This window comes from Ranitomeya variabilis, chromosome 1, assembly GCF_051348905.1.
Source record: "Ranitomeya variabilis isolate aRanVar5 chromosome 1, aRanVar5.hap1, whole genome shotgun sequence".
Taxonomy (NCBI): domain Eukaryota; kingdom Metazoa; phylum Chordata; class Amphibia; order Anura; family Dendrobatidae; genus Ranitomeya; species Ranitomeya variabilis.
Window position 1 is genome coordinate 509,864,881 of NC_135232.1, and position 23,349 is coordinate 509,888,229.

At 44.3% G+C, this 23,349-nt stretch overlaps 1 protein-coding gene across 7 annotated transcripts in view; it reads left to right on the forward strand.

Annotated features, from left to right (window-relative positions):
* MYO9B (myosin IXB) overlaps positions 1-23,349 on the forward strand; it is a 343,844-nt gene that overhangs the window by 191,834 nt on the left and 128,661 nt on the right. For all 7 annotated transcript variants that reach the window (XM_077253219.1, XM_077253192.1, XM_077253210.1 and 4 more), the window contains 2 exons: positions 10,105-10,274; positions 13,074-14,048. In XM_077253219.1, the coding sequence (XP_077109334.1) occupies positions 10,105-10,274; positions 13,074-14,048 (1,145 nt within the window). The remainder of the gene's footprint in view (positions 1-10,104; positions 10,275-13,073; positions 14,049-23,349) is intronic.

Consider the following 23,349-nt stretch of genomic DNA (forward strand, 5'->3'; position numbering starts at 1 on the left):
TCAGAACTTGCTTTACACTGACCGTTACAAACTAAAAGGGCTCCAATGCTCTCATTGCCAACTAGAGGTGAGCGAACCTTCCAAGGCTTGGTTTGGCGAACGTCCCGTCGAACATACCCAAAACTCATTGAATTCAATGAGCTGGAAAACCGAACGCATAGACAACACCTTAAAGGGGGGTCAAAAAGCTTCCCAAACAGCTCAAATTAGGGGCAGACACCAGGAAAAGTGTATTTAATTGACCCAGAGTACAAATGGTATAATTACACAGTATGAATTCATGGGACAGGGCTTGGACCAGCATTTCTAGTTGAAACATTGATCAGTAGATGGATGAGTGACAAGTGTAGGTCAGGCGTTCTGAGAGCCCTGCCAAATTCAGGCAATACACATGAAGGAGGCTCAACTTGGAGTCCAAAGATTTCCAAGAATTAAGGGCAGACAGCGGGAAAAGAGGCATCAATTAACCCACAGTACAAATTTGATAATGGCACAGCAGCAGTCAGCCATGGGCAATATAGAGGTATCGGGGTCTGGACAGCATTAATTGTTTTTAATTTAAATATAAATTAAGCTGAGGTGGGTGAGGGACTGGTGTAAGCCTGCTTTCCTGGGAGCACTGATACCTCATGCAACAGCTCAAACTGCTTTTCTGCTCGGCCACACTCAGGTGGCACAAATATCCGCTTTGAAGACTACTTTTGTTGGAAACATTTAAGAAAGTAAGTGCAGGCCTACTGGTCTGGGAGCCCTACTTCTACAGGCAACACACATGAAAGAGACCCAACTTAGAGTACAAAAATTTCCCAAAATTATTGCCACACAGCACTAAAGTGTCATCAATTTCCCCGGAGTAGGAGAGGGACTCCGTGGTAGGTATAAAGTAGGTAAGTACCTACTTTATACCTACCACAGAGTCCCTCTTCTAATTGCCTTAACATTGTGGTGACTTGAATATACTTTTTGCTCTGTGATATATGTGATGCAGTAACCCCTTTAACAGTATAATTAACCAATTTTCCAGAAACATCATTGTGACCCCCATATGTCACAAAAAACCATAAACATCCTCCTTATAGATCATAGTTAATAGAAGAGAACAAAGGAAGCTTTCTCAAATATATAAAAGCGATAAATTTATTAGTTACAAAAAACACTCATACAAAAAAGACCAATAAAATAGACATGATACAAAAACACATGAACACGTTATCTGTAAATACCCGTGTACAGAACACAAGAGTGTAAAGAAAGACACCAGGATTAATAGAGGAGCGTACCACATAAACCATTAGCTGTACATGTTCTTAATGTGGACCATAACTAAGGTGCTACCAAGCCAAAATCTCCATGTGTAACTATGAATAAAATACTATGTCTATCACCCTCTGTGTGTCCTATGCCATATGGACACGAGTGGTGAAAGAGCTATAGACCATGCGTTATGTGCACCCTAAGGTCCTAGACACAAAAACCTTGTGGACCCTGGAAACGCTAGTGGTCCTGAAAAAACGGTTATCATATTGAACACATGGGAGGCTGGTCTCACCTGGTATGCGGACGCTCCAGCACGCACCCCTGGGGTGCGTGCTGGAGCATCCGCATACCAGGTGAGACCAGCCTCCCATGTGTTCAATATGATAACCGTTTTTTCAGGACCACTAGCGTTTCCAGGGTCCACAAGGTTTTTGTGTCTAGGACCTTAGGGTGCACATAACGCATGGTCTATAGCTCTTTCACCACTCGTGTCCATATGGCATAGGACACACAGAGGGTGATAGACATAGTATTTTATTCATAGTTACACATGGAGATTTTGGCTTGGTAGCACCTTAGTTATGGTCCACATTAAGAACATGTACAGCTAATGGTTTATGTGGTACGCTCCTCTATTAATCCTGGTGTCTTTCTTTACACTCTTGTGTTCTGTACACGGGTATTTACAGATAACGTGTTCATGTGTTTTTGTATCATGTCTATTTTATTGGTCTTTTTTGTATGAGTGTTTTTTGTAACTAATAAATTTATCGCTTTTATATATTTGAGAAAGCTTCCTTTGTTCTCTTCTATTAACCCCTTTAACAGGTAGGGGGCGCTGCATGGTCTCCCCGGGATGTGCACGGAGTTGTATTGAAGCCGTGAGAATTGACCTGCAGTGATGTCAGGATCACGTGACCAGCCCATGTGATCCATTACTGTGGGTGTGGTTACAGGTACATAACGTGACCAGAGTGTGGGTCACATGGTCCTGTGTGGTTCCAGTGTTTGGACCTGAAGGGTCCAAGGGCAAAATCCCTGAGGGAGTTCCTGAGGGCTCGGTGTGTTCCTGTGTTGGAAGCCTGGGAGGAGGCTTCCTGGAAAGCACCTGCTGGCCTGGGATCGTCCTAGGAATGACTAGGATCCCGGAGCAGTGCAGTGTGGAACTGGGGAAGCTACAATCCTTCAGTGGCTCTGGACTGACTAGTGTGTGCCGGCCAGGCAAGTTGGTGATCCCTGTAAGGCAGCTTACCCGGAGGTGCGGACTGGCAAGGAGTCAGCAGGTGGAGCCGGAGCTCCCGTCAGGTACGATACAGGCCGGTAGTGCTTGTGAAGCCCTATGAACTGCGTGGTCTCCCTTGGGAACTGGTTAAGGGAGTACCAGCGTGTTTAGAGACGACAACCCGGAGTCACATGTGCTGTCTGTGACTTGGGACGTTGGTGAAGTGTACGGCGTACGGACACCCTGGTAACTGGGCGAAGTGAGAGGCCCAGCACGTTAGTGTCCGTGAGGCAAAGCCGTACACTGAAGTGTTTGAAGATGCAAGTTAATATCACCAGTTGGTGCCTGTTGTGTTTCATGTTTTGAACTGTGCGTAACCCGGTTTATGAGGCTTAATAAACCGCATGGACTGCTTTGTTTTATAAACCCGTGCCCGTGTGCTTGAATATCGCGGCCAAGTGAGTGTCCCCCAACACTCTCAGTAAGAGAAACCTTACAGCTCCTGTTATGCATTCAAAAAATCCAAACCTGAGTGCAGCTGTTTTCTTCAATATATGGATAGGGTTTTGAACTGGAGCCTCTGGGAACTGGGAAGCCAGTGAAGGGATTGAGTGAGAGGAGAGGCCGTGGCATAGCTGGGGGATAGGTGGATTAGTCAGGCAGAAGAGTTTAGAATAGATTAGAGGGATGCGAGACTTTTAGAAGGGAGGGCACAAAGCAGGAGGTTGCAGTGGGTTTTGCAGATTCTTGATAAAAAAATGTACAAATCTGGGACATATTTTTGAATTAAAGTTAGCAGTAAGTGGAAGTTGCATGGGTATGTGTTTTGAAGAAGAGATCCGAGTCCACGGTTACCTCAAGACAGCGAGCTTACGGGACACCCTCATCTACGCTTTGTAGATGAGAGCCAGAAAGGGCATGTGCTTCAGTGGATGGCAAGTGCTGCATAAAGTGGCCTCTCCTCCACCTTAACATCACACACAGCACAGGCCTCAGAGGTGGCACCAGAATTACCTTTATTTCCTCCCTCATCACAACTCTCCAACTACCGAACTGACTGGGGAACCACAGATGTACGAGACTGCAGAGCTATTCATACATTCTATTCCATGGCCATCAGAGGTCTGCTCCAAAGATACACAGAATCAAGAGGAGGAAAGCATCTGCACTGATGACCCAAATTTTTATCAGTTCGATCCTGGGCTGGACGAAGTAGGGTCCAAGTAGAATCCAGATCCTCATCACCAGACGTTAACCCCCGGGAGTGGAGATGATCCTAATGAGAGTCATATCTGAGACTTTCCCTGACGAAGCTGCTTGTTGGCAGCGATACGCGTGGGATCTTCCCACACCCTTCCTCTTGCCATGCTTCGCCCCACCATCCTCTGGACTTGCACTCCATCTATATTCGTGTGCATGCATTGAGCAGTTTCTGCTGTTTCTAGGTCTGGTCACTTATACCAGGTTTCGGGCTGGTTTTACCATCATTTTTTTACACCAGGCTCGGTTATTTGATCTGGCAGGCTTTACAGCCATACTTGCACATTCTTTATATGGCTTGATTTATTAATTTATTTATTTTTGCAGGTCCTTTTTGGGATAGGGCATTTTTTACTCTTTACATCTCCACACACTACATGTTTGCTGAGCATCATCCATGACATAATTGGGGACGCCCATACTTTGTCATATTTAGGCTATGGTGGAGTGCCATTGTTTACTCTGCAATATTATTGGTGGTGTTGTGTCACATGTTATTATTGTACCATATGCCTTTGTTATAATGTCATGGTCACAGCATCGGTAGTGTATGTCGTATATATTGTTTGATATGGGTTTTGTGGTAAGGGTGTTTTGTCATTTTTAATTGTTTTTATATGTATATGTCCTTGTTGTTGTAATAAAATTTATATTCGTTTTGGCATTTTGTAGCAGGTGTGCACATTTATATGCATTGGCCTTTTTTCTCTTGTTCACATTTGCTACTTCCATGCTTAATGTAGCACCTTGCTCTAGTATATCCCATATTATTGTTACAGTGGTGCACCCGCTACTATTTTTTGTCATATCTGAGGCACACGCAAACTGTACTGTGGTGTCAGGGCAGGAAGAGTAGGAGGGTGACTCTTGGGGCGAGGAGTGTGAGAACAGAGAGAATGACGATGAGGTTGTAGATCCCACTTGTTGTGAATCCAGAGTCATGCAGCTGTGTAGCTCAGAAAAGGATGTGAAGGCCAGGAAGACTGTTGCGTTGCAGCCTGCTGCACAGACATGGAGTGATGCAACCACAACAAGCACTGCACCGTCAGCCACAACTCTGGTTGTGGCCAGCAGCAGTCTCGGATCTGCAGTTCACATGAGCGGCAAGGCTTCCCTAGCCTGGGCCTTTTTTAAGAAAAGGATTACCCAAATCACGTTCCATCTTGGGGAAAAAAAACGTAGAGGCAAAAATTGTAATAATATGACTATTACATGCATGAACCAGCACATGCACGATCAACATGCGTTAGTCTGGGAATATAACTGCGCTAAAATGCGGCCTACCGGACCTCGCCAACCATCGGTCACCTCAGGGCTCAACGCGATCAGGCAGTGTTTTCTAATGAATGTGCCTTGTAGATGGCAGTCACACTGCTGCAGAGTGGTGGACATCTATCCAGTGTTTGAGCATGGGCTGTCTCCATAAAACCTGGATGCAGGGAAGGCCGTGAGCGATAACCCTGTGAGCGTGTTTTTGGCCCTAAGTTGGGGCAACCTTCCACGCATGTCCTCAACCTGGTGATATAGCAATTTCTCTGCCACTATACCGGCTTGGATGCGCTGCTGCAGTAACCATGGACGCTGTGTTCATTTTCGGCATTAGCACCCTGCGGGTCATCGACTTGCATCTCTACAGAGGTCTTTGGGGCTACCAGTTAACCGGTTGATATGCGATGTGCCCACACATTTCAAATACACTCTGCACATGTTGCAGCAACTGTGGTAGCAGCGACAATCCTAGGTGCAGTTTGTCCTTTTGCATAACTTGGGACAACGCAGTACGGACGTGGTGCAAATCCTGCTTGTGGAGTGGGCACAGATGAAGGACCTCTGCACCTTTCTGTACAGTCTCAAAATGACTCCTCTAAGATTTTAGTGCTGAAGATGCTGTTTTCAGCATCACTATTCCGGTCATCTACATGTTGGAGCACACTTTGAGGAGGTGGTGGTCCCAGAGGAAGAGGAGGAATGCTAAGGAGATGACTATCTCAAAGTTCCAGAGTGTCGTCGCTCAAGCAGGTGTCATAGGGGGGTGGATTACAGCGATCAATGGGGGGGGTCATGGTATCAGACAGACTATTAGAGAAGGTGCACAAGCTGAGGAACAAATTGAGGAAAAGGTGATGGTCGCGCAATAGTCAGGAAATGAAGAGGATCCATCCCCTCTCTATTCATGGTTGGCGGGAGGGGATGTAGGACGCAATCCTGAGGGTTACCTAGCCACCAAGACATCATTGACTGATGAATTGCCCCACACGAGTGCTGTCTTGGTACACTATCTGCATCATGATGCCCGTTTTGTTAGGATTTGGAATAGTTCTGACTACTGGGTTGCCACCCTGTTAGATCCACGGTACAAGCGTATATATTGCCAGATGCTCAGCAACCTCCTCCCGGAGAGGGACACGAGCATGTTGGAGTATCGAAACATGCTTGTACACAATCTTAACAGTAGTTTTCCCCAAGACAGCAGTCAGGCACACAGTGTGCATCTACGTGTTGGACTTCCAACTTTGGGAACGTCTATTCGTCAACGCAAAAACATTCGCAGCAGCAGTGTAAGTGGCATAAGCAATTTCTGTGAGTAGTTTCACACGTTTTTTAATCCAGCACGTGCACCAGCAGAATAGAGTACAAGACTGACAAGTTGTGAACAACTGGAGAGGATGGTGCAGGAGTATCTCGAGCGCAATGTCAATGCCATTAGGGAGGATTTGTATGCTTTTGCATTTTGGTCTTCAAAAATTGAAGAGTGTCTTGAGCTCACCTGCCGCACCTTGGAGGTTTTGTCATGCTGGGTAGCCAGCGTTCTCTCAGAACGTGTCCTCAGCGCTGCTGGTGGTGTCCTGACTGAGAGTGCATCCCACTATCCCCTTAAAGTTTAAACCTCCTATCTTTCATAAAGATGAGCAAGTCATGGATTTCCAATGACTCTTGCAACCCAGTCTCAGACTGGGTGATGGTGTAGTTTTTAATGTGCTGCATCAATCTCGTGTTATTGCAGTCTGTGACACCTTTCTCGTGGCTTCTGTGCCAGCTGTTGCTACTTCTGCTGATGTTACAAACACTCCCAAGTTGCCTCCATCTGGTGGATTGCCTGTAGTGGAAGGGGTGTCCGAGCCCTATTTACACTCTGGGGAAATTGATGACACTTTGGTTTGGTCTGACCCTAATTTTTGGAAATGTTGGGTCCCCTTCTTCATGCTTTCCTGAATTTGGCAGGGATCTCAGAGCACCAGGCTTACATCTGTCCCTTATCCGCCTGTTACTGATCAATGTTTAAGCTAGGAATACTTTTCCAAGCCCTGTCCCAAGCCCTGCCCCATGCATGCATGCTGCGCAGTTATACGATTTGTACTTTGGGTCTGTTGGGCAGTTGGAGACTTGTGATGCTGGGAGAAACGAGGGTAATTCTGGTGCCACCTCTGAAGACTGTACTGTGTGTGATATTAAGGTGGAGAAAGAGGAGGAGAGGCCACTTGATGCAGCACTTGCCATCCACTGTAGCACATGATCTTTCTGACCCTCATCTACAAGGCGGCTGCCAAAAGAAAGGAGGGAGTCAAGGACCGTGTCCAGTAAAGGTACCTTCACACTAAACGACTTTGCAACGATAACGATAGCGATCCGTGATGTTGCAGCGTCCTGGATAGCGATATCGTTGTGTTTGACACGCAGCAGCGATCTGGATCCTGCTGTGATATCGCTGGTCGTTGCTGAAAGTTCAGAACTTTATTTGGTCGTCAGATCGGCGTGTATCGTCGTGTTTGACAGCAATGTTTTACAATGGTAACCAGGGTAAATATCGGGTTACTAAGCGCAGGGCCGCGCTTAGTAACCCGATATTTACCCTGGTTACCATTGTAAATGTAAAAAAAAAACAGTACATACTCACCTTCTGATGTCCGTCAGGTCCCTGGCCGTCTGCTTCCCGCACTGACTGTGAGCGCCTGCCGGCCGTAAAGCACAGCACAGTGGTGACGTCACCGCTGTGCTCTGCTTTTACTTTACGGCCGGCCGGCGCTCACAGTCAGTGCTTGAATAGTGGGAATAATTCCTAGTATGAGAATTTAGTACTTGGTGGACTGACTGCAGGGTCAGTGCCAAACAATTAAAAAAATAGTTAGCAGTCTGCTCAGTCCCACAACAGCTAGTGGATGAAAATTGATTTTTAAAACTGTTATAAGCGAGAGGGGAAGATCTTAATAACAGCAAGTTTCCATAAAGGAATAGAAATGAAATAGTAATTTGGACAAACAGTCTATCCAGTAATTCAATAAAGACACTGTGGTTTTAAATATCACAATTTATTTAGTTTGGAAATAAGTTGCATTTTAATATCACAGAATCTTTAGTTGGGGTCTATTTGCCTTACAGCAATTTGTAACTATGCAACACAGTATTGGTCCAAATTATTTGGATTAGGAAATGGGGCCTGGTGCCTGCACCCCAATATTAGCCAAAACTCTTTTGATTAGCAAATGGGGCCTCCTGAGTCCTGACTGCAACACATTATTGGCACAAGCGATTTTGAGTAGGTAATATGGACTCCTGCCTGCACAACACTATTAGCACAAACTAGTTAGATGCTGGAAGGTTGGTTTCACACAGGACAGGATCTTATCTAACTGTAGGACAACTTGCTGTTACACTGACAAAATGGCAGCAGCAAAACTTGTCCTCTTTTTATGTGGAGAAGGACATGTTCGACAGCCAATGACCGAAGCCCTTGTGTCTAGACATTGTGGAAGGTTTCTGCTCCCTGGTTGGCTGCTGGAATGTCCTACAATAAGTTAAGTAAAAAAAATTTCACTCCGCCACTCCTCTTGCCTATACACACCCCCTCCCCTCATGAAACACGTCCCTCCCGCTCATCATACACCAGCACTATACCAGCCAAAATACTAACAAAAGCATTAGTGGAAACTTTATCATTTACCGAACTGTGCCCAAATTTTGCCAACTTTGACAAATTTCAAACACGAATCCGAATGTGCTACGTTCGTGCCAAATTTGAGATTGGCGAATGTTTTCCTAACAAGTTTGCTCATGTCTATTGCCAACCTGAGTATAAAAATGTCAAATGTAAATTTTGCCATATTTAAGTTTTGAGGCTACATGAATAGTGTTCAGAAGCTGAATGCTTATTGCGGTCAGTTATTTCTCCTGCCCTGTACTAATGAGACCAATCCGAGTCCTACATGAAGAGAGCGAGTTGTTCTGCAATAAGTCATTGCACAGTTCTCTTGGAGACATCCAGTTGAACACAACATGCACATGGTAGACTATTTTATCGCTTTTGCACCTTTTTGTGGAGTAAAAATCTAATAGTGACTTTTAGGTTTGTGATCTATTCATAATTTAACTTGCAACTTTATAAGCTACCTTTACTTCATTTCATCTGTTTTTTTTCCATCATGGACATGGTTTTTATTATCCAGATTTTCATCATTTGTAACTCTTCAAAAACGTGCGAAATATTTGCACAATTGTACTTCAGTTCTTTCAGAGTGCAAAATCTGTGTTTTTTGTTTTTTTTTGTACAATTTAAGAATCATTTGACTTTTCACCCTAAAAGGTGTAAAAGACCAAAAAAATTAGTATGCTTAATTTTGCACAAAATGTAAACTGCTGCATACAATATTTTGAAGAATTTGAAGCAAAAATGGCAACAAGTACCACAAAAAAGTCAAAATTATGAAAATGTTGAATTATTCTTTCAGGCTATCTTCATAGTTGTGGCATGTTTCCATCACACAGCATACAATGTACAAAATATTTTTTTTTTATATATATGTGTATACTATAACTGTTCTAGATTAAAAAGGACCTTTCACCAGTTTGAGAATGTTTAACTGGCCATATCATGGAATAGTGGCTGCAGAGCTGTGTAAAACATATTTTTTTAATTTTTCAATCCCTCGACTCCATTGCAGAGACATTGGCTTGTAAAGTTTAGCTTATCATTTGTTATAGTTAAACTGGATGGCACCAGAGATTTTTCTGTGGGGGACATGAACTACTTCTTCTCCTGCATGAGGTTGACCAATTATAAGCGAGCATTGTCATGCAGGGGAGATAAGAACATTCCCTCCTCTTCTCACTGTTCTCCGCAGCTACTTTGTTCAGATATAGCAGAGTTGAGTTATGTAGCATTATGAACCCTTCAGATCTCTTCTCGCAGCAGACAGTGTGGGTGAAGGTTTAGAGCTGACAGCTTTTTAAGATGACAACTGGAATGGTTTGTAATGAGCTGTAGCTCCGCTCTAGTTACTGTCTGGAGCTATGTGTGACTGTTTTTTATGAAGTCATTTCTCAGGCAATCCTGAAATATATCGCTAAAAATATAATTTTTGTCTTTTAAGGCATACTGGAGGTCATATCTTGTTAGGCGGAACTTGGGGATCAGGAAGAATGCTGCTGTATCCATCCAGGCAACATGGAAAGGACATTTGCAGAGGAAAATCTTTCTTGCTCAGATTCGGGCTATCCGATTGTTACAAGCACATTGCAAAGGATATTTACAAAGGCAAAAGTAAGCCTTGGCCGATACACTGAATTATGCTTCCATATCAAAGTTGTATGTACTGATTTGTTGATTGTATTGTTGAAAGTCTGATTTTTACTGCTTTTGGAAAAGACCTCTGTCCCTCGGCTGCAGTTTGTTTTAAAACAAATAAGCTGTGCTTTACTCACCCCTTCCCGGGGTCATGAGGCACAACAGAGTTGAAGACATTTTGAACACCCAGTGCCACCTCTTGCATGTAATAATCCTAATAGTAAATATCAAACCTTTTAACAAGCCTTGCAAAATAACTTGTGATAACAAGCCAAATCAGACACACCATTTGCAGACAATTGTTTTTAGGTGTTTGCCCTTCATCAGTGCAAAACAAGAAATCTAATTTGGCTATGTGAGAGGCCCCTGACTGGGTGTCTAGGAACTTTTCTCCTTGTGGAGAGTGCCTGACTAACATTAGGACACTGATAAGCCATGCAATAGTCCTCTGGGAAATATGCAACTATCCTCTTCATAGGGAAAGAGGATTTAAACACTAGTGCCACCTATTGGAGGTAGGAGTTCTAAAAGTCAATATTGACCCTTTAACGAGTCTTTCCATAATATACCAAATAGGTTTTCTTTTATTCATCTTTCTAAGTAGTTTTATTAAACGGCTTAGATATGAGTTATAGTGAACTACTACAAGTACTAACTGGAATCTCTGGAAAAAAAATACATTATTTTTTTTAATTATAGGACTACTTTGGTAGTTTAATGATGGTCTATCCATAGGATGTGTCATCAGGATTAGATCAGTGGGTGTCTGACTCCTCCCAATAATCACCCGGTTAAAGGAACTATGGCACTCCGAAAAGCTTTGCATCACCTTTGTTTCCCAGGCACAGTGCTGTACATTTTCTAGTGGCTGTGCTTAGTGCTGAAGCTCAGTACTATTCATGAGACTAAGAAGATACAATACAAGGAACAGCTGCCACAAAATGTATGATGCTGTGTCTTGTGAATAATAAAGGGGAAGTTATACATCTAAAAGTATACTTATACTAGATGGTGGCCTGATTCTAACGTATCGGGTATTCTAGAATATGCATGTCCACGTAGTATATTGCCCAGCCCACGTAGTATATTGCCCAGCCCACGTAGTATATTGCCCAGCCCACGTAGTATATTGCCCAGCCCACGTAGTATATTGCCCAGCGACGTAGTATACAGCACAGAGCCACATCGTATATTGCCCAGTGACGTAGTGTATTGCCCAGTGACGTAGTGTATTGCCCAGTATGTAGTGTATTGCCCAGTGACGTAGTGTATTGCCCAGTGACGTAGTGTATTGCCCAGTGACGTAGTGTATTGCCCAGTGACGTAGTGTATTGCCCAGTGACGTAGTATATTGCCCAGTGACGTAGTGTATTGCCCAGTGACGTAGTGTATTGCCCAGTGACGTAGTGTATTGCCCAGTGACGTAGTGTATTGCCCAGTGACGTAGTGTATTGCCCAGTGACGTAGTGTATTGCCCAGTGACGTAGTATATTGCACAGCGACGTAGTATACAGCACAGAGCCACGTAGTGTATTGGACAGTCACGTAGTATATTGCCCAGCTACGCATGTCACAGGTTAAAAAATAAACATATTCTCACCTTCCGAGGGTACCCTTGTAGTTCTGTCGCCTCCTTCTCGCGCAGGCGCGCAGGACCTGTGATGATGTCGCGGTCACATGACCGTGTCGCGGTCACATGACCGTGACGTCACGGCAGGTCCTTCTCGCAGACCATCCTTCCACCGGAACCTGCCTGGAGTGTCGCGAGGAGCAGGAAAGGCGGCGTTAAGTGAGTATATAATGATTTTTTATTTTTTTAAATTATTTTTACCATTAGATGTTTTTACAATTGACGCTGCATAGGCAGCATCAATAGTAAAAACTCGGTCACACAGGGTTAATAGCGGCGGTAACTGAGTGAGTTACCTGCGGCATAACGCGGTCCGTTACCGCCGACATTAACCCTGTGTGAGCGGTGACTCTGGGGAGTATGTAACGGGCACCGGGCACTTACTGCAGGGGAGTAGGGAGGGACTAATCGGACTGTGGCCGTCGCTGATTGGTCGCGGCTGCCATGACAGGCAGCTGCCGAGACCAATCAGCGACTTGGATTCCATGACAGACAGAGGCCGTGACCAACGAATATCCTTGACAGAAGGACAGACAGACGGAAGTGACCCTTAGACAATTATATAGTAGATATGGCTATGGGACATAATAGTTAGCTTCCTATTGCCCAGAGGCTACAGTTCAAAACACGAACAATGACATACAAAACCATTCACCACCTGACTCCTCCATACATCGGTGACATGGCCTCCCGGTACCTACCTACATGCAACCTTCGATCCTCTCATGATGTCCTTCTCTACTCCTCTCTCATCTCTTCCTCCCACAACCGCATCCAAGACTTCTCCCATGCTTCCCCTATACTCTGGAACTCTCTACCCCAACACATCAGGCTCTCGCCTACCACGGAAACATTCAAAATGAACCCGGAGACCCACCTCTTCTGACAAGCCTACAACCTGCAGTGATCCTCAGTCTACTGAACCGCCGCATGACCAGCTCTACCCTCTCCTAGTGTATCCTCGCCCATCCCCTGTAGACTGTAAGCCCTCGCGGGCAGGGTCCTCTGTCCTCCTGTACTTGTGTGCGCCTTGTTTTACTTATGTTTATTGTACTATATTTGCCCCATTCATATGGAAAGCGCAATGGAATAAATGGCGCTATAAAAATGTATAATAATAATAATAATAATTTCTCTCTTTTAAGGTTCAATATTATGTTAGAAGCAAAGAGGAAAGCAGATGCAGAGGAGGAGAAAAGAAAACAAGAGGCTATTAAAAAGGAAAAAATAGCCCAGATGGAAAGGATCCGAAAGGAAAATGAACGTAAAAGGGAAGAAGAGGAAATAAAAAAGTTAGCGGACGTGAGTGTTGCCAGTGCTTCACAAAAAGATCCTAAATTTGCCCAACAGAAAGCACCTAAAGAAGATTGTAAGGAAGAAAAGCAAAGTGAAGCTACAAAGCTAGAAGAGCCAGTGTGGTTAAGGAGAACTGATGAAGATGAGAAGATTCAAAAAGAGAATGAACGGAACAAGACTGGTAAGATTCAAGTGGGAAGTGAAGAGCAAAAAATATGTCAAGCCGAACAGCAAGATATGCCATATGAAGGGAAGTCTGATTGTATAGTGGCAGCCAGTGGTGAAATTAAGAGCCCTGACCGTTCATCCAGTAGCCGTGAAAGGGAAAACAGGAGGCTTCGATGTCTTCTTCATGACATGCTGCAGAATAAGCATATAAACTCCTCACAGGAGGAGGATGAGAACATGGACAGAGCTATACTACAAATCGGGCAGCAGAATAGTAGCAACAAAGAAAAGGTTACAGTAGTATCTCAAGATGAAAAGACAGATCAAGGAAAAGAACAAACATTTAGAAACGTCAATGAAGCAACAACTCAAAATCAAAACGTGGAAAAACTGAAAAGGCCATCTAATCTACATTTGGACCTTCAAGAAACCTCAAAGCTATCTTTAGATGAAAAGTACAAGGAAAATTCTCCATTGGATGTCGAAGCCCCAAGTGTAGGAATCATCCAGAGGTATAGTGACCATGAAAAACTGAGAAACAAAGCAGAAAAGTGGAAAGAGAAGAGGCAAACCGAGTCTGGCCAGCTAGAAATTCCAGGCACACCTGAGCGAGAGGAGGTTAACCTTCAGAGGGACAGCAAAGAAATGTCAGCAAGGTATTTTAACACTTTTGCGCCAGAGCCTGTTTTTACCTTCCTGACCAGGCATTTTTTTACATTTCTGACCAATTTCACTTTGAGGTAATAACTCTGGAACGCGTCAACGTATCTCAGTGATTGAGATGTTTTTTCATGACATACTGTACTTCATGATGTTGGTTAAAAAAAATTTGCTATAACTTGCGTTTATTTCTGAAAATATCGGAAATTTGGTGGAAATTTTGAAAATTTTGCAATTTTCAAGCTTAATTTTTATGCCCTACCAGAGAGTTATGTCACTTTCCCACAAAAATGTTACTTTCGCCCAAATTTTTTTATTTTCAAAAGGGTAGCAAGAGATAATTGACCCCAAATTCCATTTTGAAGTTTCTCCTGAGTATTATGATAGCACATTTGTGGAGGAAAACTACTGTTTGGGCACACGGCAGGGCTTGGAAGGGTAGGAGTGCCATTTGACTTTTGGAATACAAAATTGGCTGGAATCGAGAGTGGACACCATGTCGCATTTGGAGAACCCCTGAGGTGCCTAAACAGCGGAACCCCCCCACAAATTACCCCATTTTGGAAACTACATCCCTCAATGAATTTATCTAGATGTGTCATGAGTATCTTGAACTCCCCGGTGCTCCACAGAAATTTTATATCGTTGAGTCGTGAAAATAAAAAATCAGATTTTTTTTTCCCAGAAAAATTTTGTTTTAGCCCCATTTTTTTTTTTTATTCTCACAAGGGAAACTGGAGAAAATGGATGCCAAAATTTTGTCGTGCAATTTTTCCAGAGTAAGCAGGTACCCAGTATTTGTTGTAAAACGACTACTTGGGCACATAGCAGGGCTGGAAAGGGAATTAGCACTATTTTGGCTGGAATAGGTTGCTAATACCATGTCACTTGAAGAGCCACTGACTTGCCAAAACAGCAGCCCCCACAAGTAATCCCATTTTGTAATCTACATCTCTCAAGAAATTAATCTAGGGGAGTAGTGAGTATTTTTAACCCCCAGGTGAGTTCACAAACTTAAAATGAAGCAACAGCCCTTGTTTTCTGTCCAACCAGGCACTTCCTCAGTACAACCATACAATATATTATCAGCCTAGAGCAGACCTGGGCAGAGTGCGGCCCGCTTGCCACATCCGACCCTCTGGCTGTCTCTCTCCGGCCCGCAGATCGAGACCGTCGAGGGGCTGGAAAACAGAGGCCCATGGACCACACTGTGCCCGCCCGCTTGCTGTCTCAATCTGCTTTGTCTTCATTGATGAAGGGAGTGACCTTTGGCCACTTCATCCACCAATCAGCGTTTGAAATAGCTGACGCGATGACATCATTTCATTGCATCAGCTGTGCACTGCGGAGAGTCAGTGCAGTGGAGACACAGAGACAGGAGCAGAAGCAGAGGTCGCCAGGGAACGGAACCGAGGTGAGTATGTGGTGTTCATTTATTTATTTTTTTCATGTGTATGGGGAGGCTATGGCGGTGTCATAATGCACATGGGGAGGCTGTGGGGGTGTCGTGCTGCGCATGGGGAGGCTATGGGAGTGTCGTGCTGCGCATGGGGAGGCTATGGGAGTGTCGGGCTGCACCTGGGGAGGCTATGGGAGTGTCGGGCTACGCCTGGGGAGGCTATGGGAGTGTCAGGTTGCGCCTGGGGAGGCAATGGGGGTTTTGGGCTGCGCATGGGGGGCGGCTATGGAGGTGTCGTGCTGCACATGGGGAGGCTGTGTGGGGATCATGCTACATATGGGGAGGCTGTGTGGGGCTCTTGCATTATATAGGGAGGCTGTGTGGGGCTCGTGCAGTATATAGGGAGGCTGTGTGGGGCTCGTGCAGTATATAGGGAGGCTGTGTGGGGCTCGTGCAGTATATAGGGAGGCTGTGTGGGACTCGTGCAGTATATAGGGAGGCTGTGTGAGGCTCATGCTGTATATAGGGAGGCTGTGTGGGGCTTGTGCAGTTTTTAGGGAGGTTGTGTAGGGCTCATGCTCTATATAGGGAGGCTGTGTGGGGCTCGTGCAGTATATAGGGAGGTTGTGTGGGGCTCGTGCAGTGTATGGGGAGGCTGTGTGGAGTTCGTGCAGTATATAGGGAGGCTGTGGGGCTCGTGCAGTATTTAGGGAGGCTGTGTGGGACTTGTGCAGTACTTAGGGAGGCTGTGTGGGACTTGTGCAGTATTTAGGGAGGTTGTGTGGGGCTCGTGCATTATATAGGCAGGTTGTGTGGGCCTCGTGCAGTATATGGGGAGGCTGTGGGGCTCGTGCAGTATATAGGGAGGCTGTGTGGGGCTCGTGCCGTACATAGGGAGGCAGTGTGGGGCTTGTGCCGTATATAGGGAGGCTGTGTGGGGCTCGTGCAGTATATGGGAAGGCTGTGTGGGGCTCGTGCAGTATATGGGGAGGCTGTGTGGGGCTCGTGCAGTGTATGGGGAGGCTGTGTGGGGATCGTGCAGTATATGGGGAGGCTGTGTGGGGATCATACTGTATATAGGGAGGCTGTGTGGGGCCTCATACTGTATGTAGGGAGGCTGTGAAGGGCTCATGCTGTGTATGGGGAGGCAGTGTGGGGCCTCATGTTGTATATAGGGAGGCTGTGTGGGACTCATACTGTATGTAGGGAGGCTGTGTATGGGGAGGCTGTGTGGGGCTCGTGCCATACATAGGGAGGCTGTGTGGGCCTCATGCATTATATATAAGTAAGCTGTGTGGGGCTCATGCTGTGTATAGGGAGGCTGTGTGGACCTCATGCTGTATATGGGGAGGCTGTGTGTGAGTCTCATGCTATATATGGGGAGGCTGTGTGGGACCTCATGCTGTATATAGGGAGGCTGTGTGTGATGCTCATGCTGTATATGAGGAGGCTGTGTGGGGCTCATGCAGTATATGGGGAGGCTGTGTGGTGCCTCAAGCTGTGTATGGGGAGGCTGTGTGGGGCCTCATGCTGTATATGGGGAGGCTGTGTAGGGCCTCATGCTGTATATGGGGAGGCTGTGTGGGGCCTCATGCTGTATATGGGGAGGCTGTGCCGGGCTCATGCAGTATGTAGGGAGGCTTTGTAGGGGGCTCTTACAGTATATAAGGGGCTATAGGGGCTCATACGATATACAGAAGGGGCTGTATTTGGGTTCAACTGATATATAGGGGAATGTCAGCATACTTAATTCTGCTCAATATTAAGTGATACAATTAACATTATAATTATCAATATTATAGTAATTATAATATATTTATATTAAAATTGAGCAGAATTAATTTTAGCCTATTAGTTCGGCCCTCCACAACAGTCATGGTCTCTCATGTGGCCCCTCGGGAAAATTAATTGCTCACCCCTGGCCTAGAGGATACTATGAAAATCTCATTTCTCATCTCCTGGTTAATTGGGTAACAGAACTCTGTACCCTATAGGAATACCCACCATTGTGGGACTCCTCTGATACTTTCTAATACGGGCACTTTATAAGCAAAGACACACTTCAATCACTACTTCATTCTCGATTAATTTTAGTCTGTATGGCCTGGTGCCTCCCCAATAACAAGTACACTCCCCTGATGACTTCTTACGGAGAAAGAAATGCATCAAAGGGAATTTTTTGGGGGATACCCTTTTGGGGTAAATAGCCCTACTTTGGTACTGCCCTTGTTAGGGCAGGTGCAAATGCAGGGGGCACAACAGGGCGGAGTGAGGAATGCTTCTACCCGTATGGATTTGACACAGATGATAGCCTGCATACGAATTGGGTGAGATCTACACGTTTTTCTTTCTCTTCCCGATTTTCATTTATTTAATTGCACAATGACACTTTCACAGTCCTATCGTCTGTGGTAAGGAACCAATGTGAGAAAAAATGTCATATTTGTGTATTGATGGATAAAGCACCTTTTTAATTAAGTATATCCTGACTTTTTGCTAGTCTATTTTTGGATTATTATTGCTCTAATATTATTTTACTGGTATTAATAAAATTAATTTTTTGTAGTATCCTCTAGGCTGATATATAGATTTCACAAACTTGTGTAACATTGGGCTGAGTAAATGAAATATTACTATTTTTTTCCACTAAAATGTAGCTTTGACCCGAAGTTTACAGTTTTCAAAAGGAGAAAATGAACTGTACAATTTAAGCAATTTCCCCTGAGTAATAATAATAATCTTTATTTTTATATAGCGCTAACATATTCCACAGCGCTTTACAGTTTGCACACATTATCAACGCTGTCCCCAATGGGGCTCACAATCTAAATTCCCTATCAGTATGTCTTTGAGTAAAACTATACCCCATAAGTGGTCGAAAACTTTTTTTTTTTAGGCCTTGCAAATTTTGCTGGACTGGTTTAACCCCTTAAGCCCCAAGTGTGGTTTGCACGTTAATGACCGGACCAATTTTTATAATTATGACCACTGTCCCTTTATGAGGTTATAACTCTGGAACGCTTCAACGGATCTTGGTGATTCTGACATTGTTTTCTCGTGACATATTGTACTTCATGATAGTGGTAAAATATCTTCGATATAACTTGCGTTTATTTGTGGAAAAAAAAGCGGATTTGGCGAAAATGTTGAAAATTTTGCAATTTTCCAACTTTGAATTTTTATGCCCTTAAATCAGAGATATGACGCACAAAATAATTAAGTAACATTTCCCACATGTCTACTTTACATCAGCACAATTTTGGAACCAAAATTTTTTTCTTGTTAGGGAGTTATAAGGGTTAAAAGTTGACCAGAAATTTCTCATTTTTACAACACCATTTTTTTTTTAGGGACCACATCACATTTGAAGTCATTTTGAGGGGTCTATATGATAGAAAATAACCAAGTGTGACACAATTCTAAAAACTGCACCCCTGAAGGTGCTCAAAACTACATACAAGAAGTTTATTAACCCTTCAGGTGTTTTACAGGATTTTTTGAAATGTTTAAAAAAAAAAAAATTAACATTTAACTTTTTTTCACAAAAAATTTACTTCAGCTCCAATTTGTTTTATTTTACCAAGGGTAACAGGAGAAAATGGACCCCAAAAGTTGTTGTACAATTTGTCCTGAGTACACTGATACCCCATATGTGTGGGTAAACCACTGTTTGGGTGCATGGCAGAGCTCGGAAGGGAAAGAGCGCCGTTTGACTTTTCAATGCAAAATTTTCTGGAATTGAGATGGGACGCCATGTTGCGTTTGGAGAGCCCCTGATGTGCCTAAACATTGAAACCCCCCACAAGTGACACCGTTTTGGAAAGTAGACCCCCTAAGGAACTTATCTAGACGTGTGGTGAGCACTTTAACCCACCAAGTGCTTCACAGAAGTTTATAATGCAGAGCCGTAAAAATGAAAAATCATATTTTTTCACAAATATGATCTTTTTGCCCCCAATTTTTTATTTTCCCAAGGGTAAGAGAAGAAATTGGAACCCAAAAGTTGTTGTCCAATTTGTCCTGAGTACGCTGATACCCCTTATGTGGGGGGAACCACCGTTTGGGCGCATGGCAGAGCTCGGAAGGGAAGGAGCGCCATATGGAATGCAGACTGAGATGGAATGGTCTGCAGGCGTCACATTGCGTTTGCAGAGACCCTAATGTACCTAAACAGTAGGAACCCCCCACAAGTGACCCCATATTGGAAACTAGACCCCCAAGGAACTTATCTAGATGTTTTGTGAGAACTTTGAATCCTCAAGTATTTCACTATAGTTTATAACGCAGAGCCGTGAAAATAAAAAATCATTTTTTTTTTCACAAAAATGTTTTTTTAGCCCCCCAAATTTGTATTTTCCCAAGGGTAACGAGAAATTGGACCACAATAGTTGTTGTCCAATTTGTCCTGAGTCTGCTGATACCCCATATGTTGGGACAAACATGTCGCGTTTGGAGAGCCCCTGATGTGCCTAAACAGTGGAAACCCCCAATTCTAACTGAAACCCTATCCCAAACACACCCCTAACCCTAATCCCAACCATAACCCTAACCACACCCCTAACCCTGACACACCCCTAATCCCAACCGTAAATGTAATCTTAACCCTAACTTTAGCCCCAACCCTAACCCTAGCTCCAACCCTAGCTCCAACCCTAGCTCCAACCCTAGCTCCAACCCTAGCTCCAACCCTAGCTCCAACCCTAGCTCCAACCCTAGCTCCAACCCTAGCTCCAACCCTAGCTCCAACCCTAGCTCCAACCCTAGCTCCTACCCTAGCTCCTACCCTAGCTCCTACCCTAGCTCCTACCCTAGCTCCTACCCTAGCTCCTACCCTAGCTCCTACCCTAGCTCCTACCCTAGCCCCAACCATAGCCCCAACCATAGCCCCAACCCTAGCACTATCCCCAGCCCTAATGGGAAAATGGAAATAAATACATTTTTTTATGTTTCCCTAACTAAGGGGGTGATGAAGGTGGATTTGATTTACTTTTATAGCGTGTTTTTTAGCGGATTTTTATGATTGGCAGCTGTCACCCACTAAAAGACGCTTTTTATTGCTAAAAATATTTTTTGCGTTACCACATTTTGAGAACTATAATTTTTCCGTATTTTGGTCCACAGAGTCATGTGAGGTCTTGTTTTTTGCGGGACAAGTTGACGTTTTTATTAGTACCATTTTTGGGCATGTGACATTTTTTGATCGCTTTTTATTCCGATTTTTGCGAGGCAGAATGACCAAAAACCAACTATTCTTGAATTTCTTTTTCTTTTTTTTTTTTTTTTTTGGGGGGGGGGGGTGTTTATACCATTCGTTCCACGTTTGGTAAAATGGATAAAGCAGTTTTAGGCTATGTGCACACGTCAGGATTTTGTCAGGATTTTGCATCAGGTTTTGTAGCCAAAACCAGGAGTGGGTGATAAATGCAGAATTGGTGCATATGTTTCTATTATACTTTTCCTCTAATTGTTCCACTCCTGGTTTTGGCTACAAATCCTGAGGAAAAATCCTGACAAAATCCTGACAAAATCCTGACGTGTGCACATAGCCTTATTCTTCGGGTCAGTACGATTACAGCGATACCTCATTTGCATAATTTTTTTATGTTTTGGCGCTTTTATACGATAAAAACTATTTTATAGAAAAAATAATTATTTTTGCATCGCTTTATTCTGAGGACTATAACTTTTTTATTTTTTTTGCTGATGATGCTGTATGGCGGCTCGTTTTTTTGCGGGACAAGATGACGTTTTCAGCGGTACTATGGTTATTTATATCCGTCTTTTTGATTGCGTGTTATTCCACTTTTTGTTCGGCGGTATGATAATAAAGTGGTGTTTTTTGCCTCGGTTTTTTTTTTTTTTGTTCTCTGAAGGGGGTAGCTAGTGGGCCAGTTTTATAGGCCGGGTCGTTATGGATGCGGCGATACTAAATATGTGTACTTTTATTATTTTTTTTTTATTATTTAGATAAAGAAATGTATCTATGGGAACAATATATTTTTTTTTTCTTTATTTAGGGTTTTTTTTTTTTTTTTTTTTTTTTTTACACATTTAAAAAAAAATTTTTCACTTTGTCGCAGGGGGGACATTACTGTGTAGTGACAGATCGCTGGTCTGACACTTTGCAGAGCATTGTGTCAGATCAGCGATCTGGCGTGCCCTGTGCTCCTGGCTTACCAACGCCTGCTCTGAGCAGGCACTTGGTAAGCCACCTCCCTGCAGGACCCGGAAGTAGCCCCGGGGCCATTTTAGACCCGGGCCCTGCAAGGAGGAGACGCTCGGTACAAGGTGAGCACATCGCCTTGTAACGATGGTCTCAGGGAAGCACGCAGGGAGCCCCCTCCCTGCGTGATGCTTCCCTGTACCGCCGGAACACTGCGATCATGTTTGATCGCAGTGTGCCGGGGGTTAATGTGCCAGGGGCGGTCCGTGACCACTCCTGGCACATAGTGCCGGATGTCAGCTGCGATAGTCAGCTGACACCCGGCCGCGCTCCCCCCATGAGCGTGGCCGATCGCATATGATGTACTATCCCTTCACTGGGAATTAAGTCCCAGGTCACCTTGACGGGATAGTACGTCATATGGGATTAAGGGGTTAAGGGAGCCATGTTACATTGACAGAGCCCCTGGGGTCCAGAACAGCAGAACCCTCATATGTGACCCTTATTTTACAAACTACACTTTTCAATGAATTCATCCTGGGGTGCAGTGATCATATTGACACCACAGGTGGGTAACAGAATTTTATACCATTGGGCGGTAAAGAAAAAATGTTTACATTTTTACCACAAAAAAAAGTTTTCACCCCAAACTTTACATTTTCAGACATGGAAATGGGTAAAACTTTTGCCAAAATGTGTCCCGCAATTTCTGCTGAAGGTGGAAATGCCCCATATGTGGTTGTACAGTATTGCTTAGCCAAATGGCGAGACTCTGGAGGAACAGAACTCTATTTGACTCTTTGAGAACAAATTATTATCGAATAGTTTGCTGACTCCATATACAGGGCCTTTAAATGCCAGAAGAGCAGAATCCCCCCTCAAGTGACACCATTTTGGATATTGCACGCTCTGGGAATTTGACAGGTGCAGTGATGATTTTTACTCCATAAGGCTATGTGCGCACGTTGAGTATTTGCTTGCAGAAATTTCTGCAAGGTTTCTGCATCTCTTGGCAGAAAAAACGCTGCAGCAAAAACGCACTTTTTTGTATTCGTTGTTGCATGTGTTTTTGTACTGCAATGAAGGCTTTTTTGAGCTAATTAAAGATATTTTAATAAAAAGTTTTGTGATGTAATTTCTAAGTTTAACACCACCTTTTTCATACTGACGCAGTGGCATAAGTCCTAGGCTAAAGGTACCTTCACACTAAGCGACGCTGCAGCGATACAGACAAAGATGCCGATCGCTGCAGCGTCGCTGTTTGGTCGCTGGAGAGCTGTCACACAGACCGCTCTCCAGCGACCAACGATGCCAAGGTCCCCGGGTAACCAGGGTAAACATCGGGTTGCTAAGCGCAGGGCGGCGCTTAGTAACCCGATGTTTACCCTGGTTACCAGTGTAAAATGTAAAAAAAACAAACAGTACATACTCACATTCGCGTCCCCCGGCGTCCGCTTCCCTGCACTGACTGAGTGCCGGCCCTAACAGCAGAGCGATGACGTCACCGCTGCGCTCTGCTTTTACTTTACGGCCGGCACGCAGTCAGTGCGGGAAGCGGATGGCAGGGGACGTGAAGGTGAGTATGTACTGTTTGTTTTTTTTTACATTTTACACTGGTAACCAACTTTCAGCAACGACCAGCGATATCACAGCAGGATCCAGATCGCTGCTGCGTGTCAAACACAACGATATCGCTATCCAGGACGCTGCAACGTCACAGATCGCTATCATTATC